Below are 4422 nucleotides of genomic sequence, written 5' to 3' on the forward strand. Positions count from 1 at the left end.
ATTTATATAAATAAGAAATATTTTTCCATCGAATTATAATAAATTTTAAAAATACTAATGAAAAAACTTAAAACAAAGTATTATCACTTTAAAATTTGAAATAAATTGCAAATAAAATTGTAATTGGTACTTTTTCTCACTTATATGTATAAAAATGATGTAATTCGTATGGAATTTTTTAAGAATAATTATTAATGTAATAAATCGAGTTTTCAGTTTTGATAAAAATTTTGGTTAACTAGTTCCCCAGTGGGCACAAAAATTGTCGATGTCTTTACGACATTTTTACGACATTCTATGTAAGTGTCGTTTCCGTGTCTTTATGATATCGTAAAGATATCGTCAGATCATACGACGTTTTTGCGTTAACGTAAAGACACATTAACGACATGGACATAGGGTATCGTAAAGTTGTCGTAAAGATGACGTAACGACGGCGTAAAGGCGTCGGCAAATTTTGTGCCTACTGGGTCTGTACTGCCACCCTTCAATTATGCCAGTGGAAAATAGTCGAATTATTTTCTTAAATTTCAAATGAAGCATCAGTGTGGTCTAAAAAAGGGAACCCTTGCAAAATTTTTGTAAAATTTGTGCATTATTTGTGTAAAATTGCTCGCATAGCACGATACATTCCGCGTTGAAAACATCGACGCACCGTACAGGGAAGTCTCTTTACCCTATACCGATAGAAATCTCAGAATAGAAACTGCAGATTCTTAGACTCTGAAAAGCTTTGAGAAATTCTCTGCTGGCAATCATCATAAATTACAAGCAGAGGTTGAAATTGAAATAAGAATTCGATTATAAATAACAAGCATAAAGGCTATCTCAATAGAGTAGCCGACACTCAAGGGTCCTTTGTTAAGTTTTCATATTAAAGTTAAGAAATAGATTTTTTTAATTTCAAAGTTAACAGCCTAAAACATAATAATTCGGAATTTACAGATTTCGATCATTTTAGATATCTAACTTTTTTAAATGTTTAAAATTGGAATTAATATAACCTACCTCGTCAAAATAGTATATTATTTTATAAGATATAATTATAAATATGTATAATGAGAAAATTCATCAATTAAAAAAAGTGTTGATAATTAGAAGAAAAATTTAAGAAGGGAGAGTTGGGTTAGCGATGGCCAACTACTGTAAATAATTGCCTGCCCGGTACGTGACGAATACAATAGGACCATTATGTGGCCGTCGCATCACTCTAGAAAGGACCTCGAAAAGGACCCAAATCTCTTTGACTATCTCTCAGAATGAATCATTGAAATCGATCCTGCAGATAGCCTCAAACGGGCCAGGCTATTTCGCCTGAGAATACTCTTGAGATTTCTACCAGTAGGGTTAGGACTTTAATCAACTGTCTCATTCTTAAACATCACAGACAAAAACATACAAAAGGGAAAATAAAGAAAAATCTTTATTCATTTATTGCTTATAATGATTATTTTATTCTCAGTGAAACACGTCGTAGCCCGATGGAAGCTGCTATACAAAAAGTATCACCAAGAGCACAAAAAGGAGAAGAGATATATACAATCTGGATTAGCAGCTCCTGAAAATGAGCCACTCACTTGGAAATATTACGATATGATGGATTTCCTTGAGCAACATATTCAACACAGAAAGTAAATATAAAAACTTCCCTTACCTATTTTGAAATCATCTATTTCGGTTAATTAATTATTTTTCACATTTTTCGTTTTTCTTATTCTTTTCTTGAAATTATCACGGACTGTTACCAATATGCTTCATGTCGATATTCACGAGACGAAAACACAGTATCTCAGCACGGTTTCTTTAAAATTACTTCAAATGAAATGGGTAAACAGCAAAAATGTTTAATTTAAAAATTTTTTATTTGGAATGTGTGACAACTACTTTTCGAAGAAAAAAATCCATTTTTAACATAATGTTTAAAAATCTAAATACCCGGTTTACTGTAAAATAAATGGAGATATGAAAAAGTAGGTATGTATTATTAAACAATTTTTTTACACTGTGAATTTGTATTTTTTTAAACAAGGAAAATAAAGTTTTTCAAGAAAACGAAGGTAGACTAGAAATCATAAATGGAATCATTTTGTAGAAAATCTTCCAACTATCAGTTTCGCTCTCTTCACCTTTTTATATCTCGCTTCTTTTCCAAGAAAAAGTGGGTTTCAGAATTTTTATAAATTCAAAAGTGGGCTTTTTTGAAAAATTTCTTCAGCGATTTCTCTGAAATAAAATATTACTACTTTTTCAGAAAATAGTGTGAAATATTCCAGATACGAAATCGAGAGATACATTTTAAGTGTTAGCACTTTTGGTTGAAAGAACTAGCGAATTGTAGGTTCCGTAAACGAATCAAAATTGAAGACTATCTTAAGGCTTGAAGAGCGAAAAAATCGTTCTATGTTTCATTTTCGTGACAGTTCGTGCTAATTATAAGAATCCCTATAATCGTAAATGTATCCGTCGTTTCTGATTTTCTAATTGTTTTACATATACTACTTATTGAAGAAATGATGAATGCAATGTAATTTTTATTTTCTGCTTTTCAGGACAGCAAGTCATTTCAAACTAAGTGGAGATGATAATGATTGGGAGACCGACGAATCTGATGATGATAATGATCATATTGAACATGGCGACGACCAACAGTACGTTCATGAGACATCAGCACATGAAATAAATGTTATTTCTACTAATGATAGAGTAGATAACGCTGAAAATGTCAGACCCGAAGACGATTACGACAATGATTATATGCTCATTTTTCGTGACGCTTGGCAAAAGATTCCAGAGCAACATCGTCAAAATTGCTTCTTTAAGTTAAGAAAAATGATTCGCAACAAGAAACAAGGGCTTCCTGTACACGATTAGAGGTAGAAATACTGGAAATGTATTTAAAAAACTGAATTAATTATACGATGTAATATCGTAATGTAATTCTAAAGTATTTACAGGGATCACTGTGCGTCTACTTTATTGATATATTCCTATGATTGGATTTCCTTTTTCTAAAGTCATTAAGAAATTGGAAAAACATGAGTTATAAGCGTAGGACAGAGAAACTAAAATTTTAAAATTGCAAATAACTTTCTATTTAGAAAAATAGCTACTTTGAACATTAAAAAACATATGTAATTTTCAGCCAATACTTTTGTTTCTTTGATTTTATAATTTTTATATTGGTAAAATGTGTTGAGAATTCTTATTTTTATAATTGTATTCCTTTATACAGTTTATTTTTTCACGAATTTGAGTCAGTCATAAAAATGAAAAAATGTTTGTATTTGCTGCTGTTTGAAAGATAATAACATACCTTGTTTACAAAAACAAAATTTAACAATATCTTTGATAATAATGAGAGAAAATTTCCGATATTCATATATACAAAAAGGTTTAAAAGGTATTTATGAAAAGATATGCACCTGATTTTTTAAATTAAAACAATGATGGTGACTTTTAGGAAATTTGGTAGGTCCTGAGAAAAAGAAAATATAAGGTAGTTTAACTGCGAACACAATATTTATAAAGTATTAATGAATTAAAGATACTCCTATGGATTTTTTCCCGAATCTTTATTATTTTTCCAGTCATTTTTGTTAAAGAAAAATTGAAAAAATGTTTTAAATATAATTCCCCAACCTAAATGAAAGAATTATTTCATTCCTTTGATTCACAAAGTTATAAACCCGTTAAAAAAATTTTGAGGCAAGGAACAAAGTCGGTAAGAGCTTTAATTATTTAACATTGACTTTTTGAACTCCAACATTTTACTCTATGAAAGGGCATCCTTTTTTATCATCTCGCTTATTAAAAAATTCCCGCTTTCTAATGAGATGTTTCTATTGGATGTCGGTGCACCGCTGAACAAAACAAGAAACGGTGGAACGAGAAACGACAGTCCACTGAGCGACTGTTGGCAACAACGTGCGTATGACGTCAAGTACGTATATAGGTTCGAACGTCGACGCTTACGGCTCTCATTGTGGACTGGCCCTGATATATACGAGCTTGATTTTTGGCGACAGCGTCTATAGTGACTAGATCTTTACTGTTTCGCGAGTGTTTACAACATCCTTTTTGTTCTTCTGTAAAGATGTCATTCTCGTCGCAATGAGAATATACCTTATCTGCAATGATAGCTGTTAGATGTTTATGAATTGTTGGAAGACAGACTATCGATCGAAATTCATATCGCTTTTGAGGGTTTAGTTTTTTAGGTAACATATACGTAGTACCCTGTAGCATAAAGCCTGGCATCAGATCAGCGTGTTTGATGATCTTATGAAAACACCTTGTCAACGTATGATGCACTCTCGTCAGGTACTTTTACCAGAAATTGTGCACCATGTCCAGACCTGGAGCTTTCCAGTTACTTGCCCTTTTCAAGACCGCTGAAACATCTAAAACTGATTTTTTTTCACC

General features: G+C 31.6%; 1 protein-coding gene across 2 annotated transcripts in view; it reads left to right on the plus strand.

Moving 5' to 3' along the window:
• LOC117180166 overlaps positions 1 to 3144 on the plus strand; it is a 4614-nt gene extending 1470 nt beyond the window's left edge. For both annotated transcript variants that reach the window (XM_033372520.1, XM_033372521.1), the window contains 2 exons: positions 1463 to 1631; positions 2550 to 3144. In XM_033372520.1, coding sequence (XP_033228411.1) covers positions 1463 to 1631; positions 2550 to 2871 — 491 coding nt within the window. In that variant the 3' untranslated portion in view covers positions 2872 to 3144. The remainder of the gene's footprint in view (positions 1 to 1462; positions 1632 to 2549) is intronic.
• Positions 3145 to 4422: the final 1278 nt, after the last annotated feature.

This window comes from Belonocnema kinseyi, chromosome 9, assembly GCF_010883055.1.
Source record: "Belonocnema kinseyi isolate 2016_QV_RU_SX_M_011 chromosome 9, B_treatae_v1, whole genome shotgun sequence".
NCBI lineage: Eukaryota > Metazoa > Arthropoda > Insecta > Hymenoptera > Cynipidae > Belonocnema > Belonocnema kinseyi.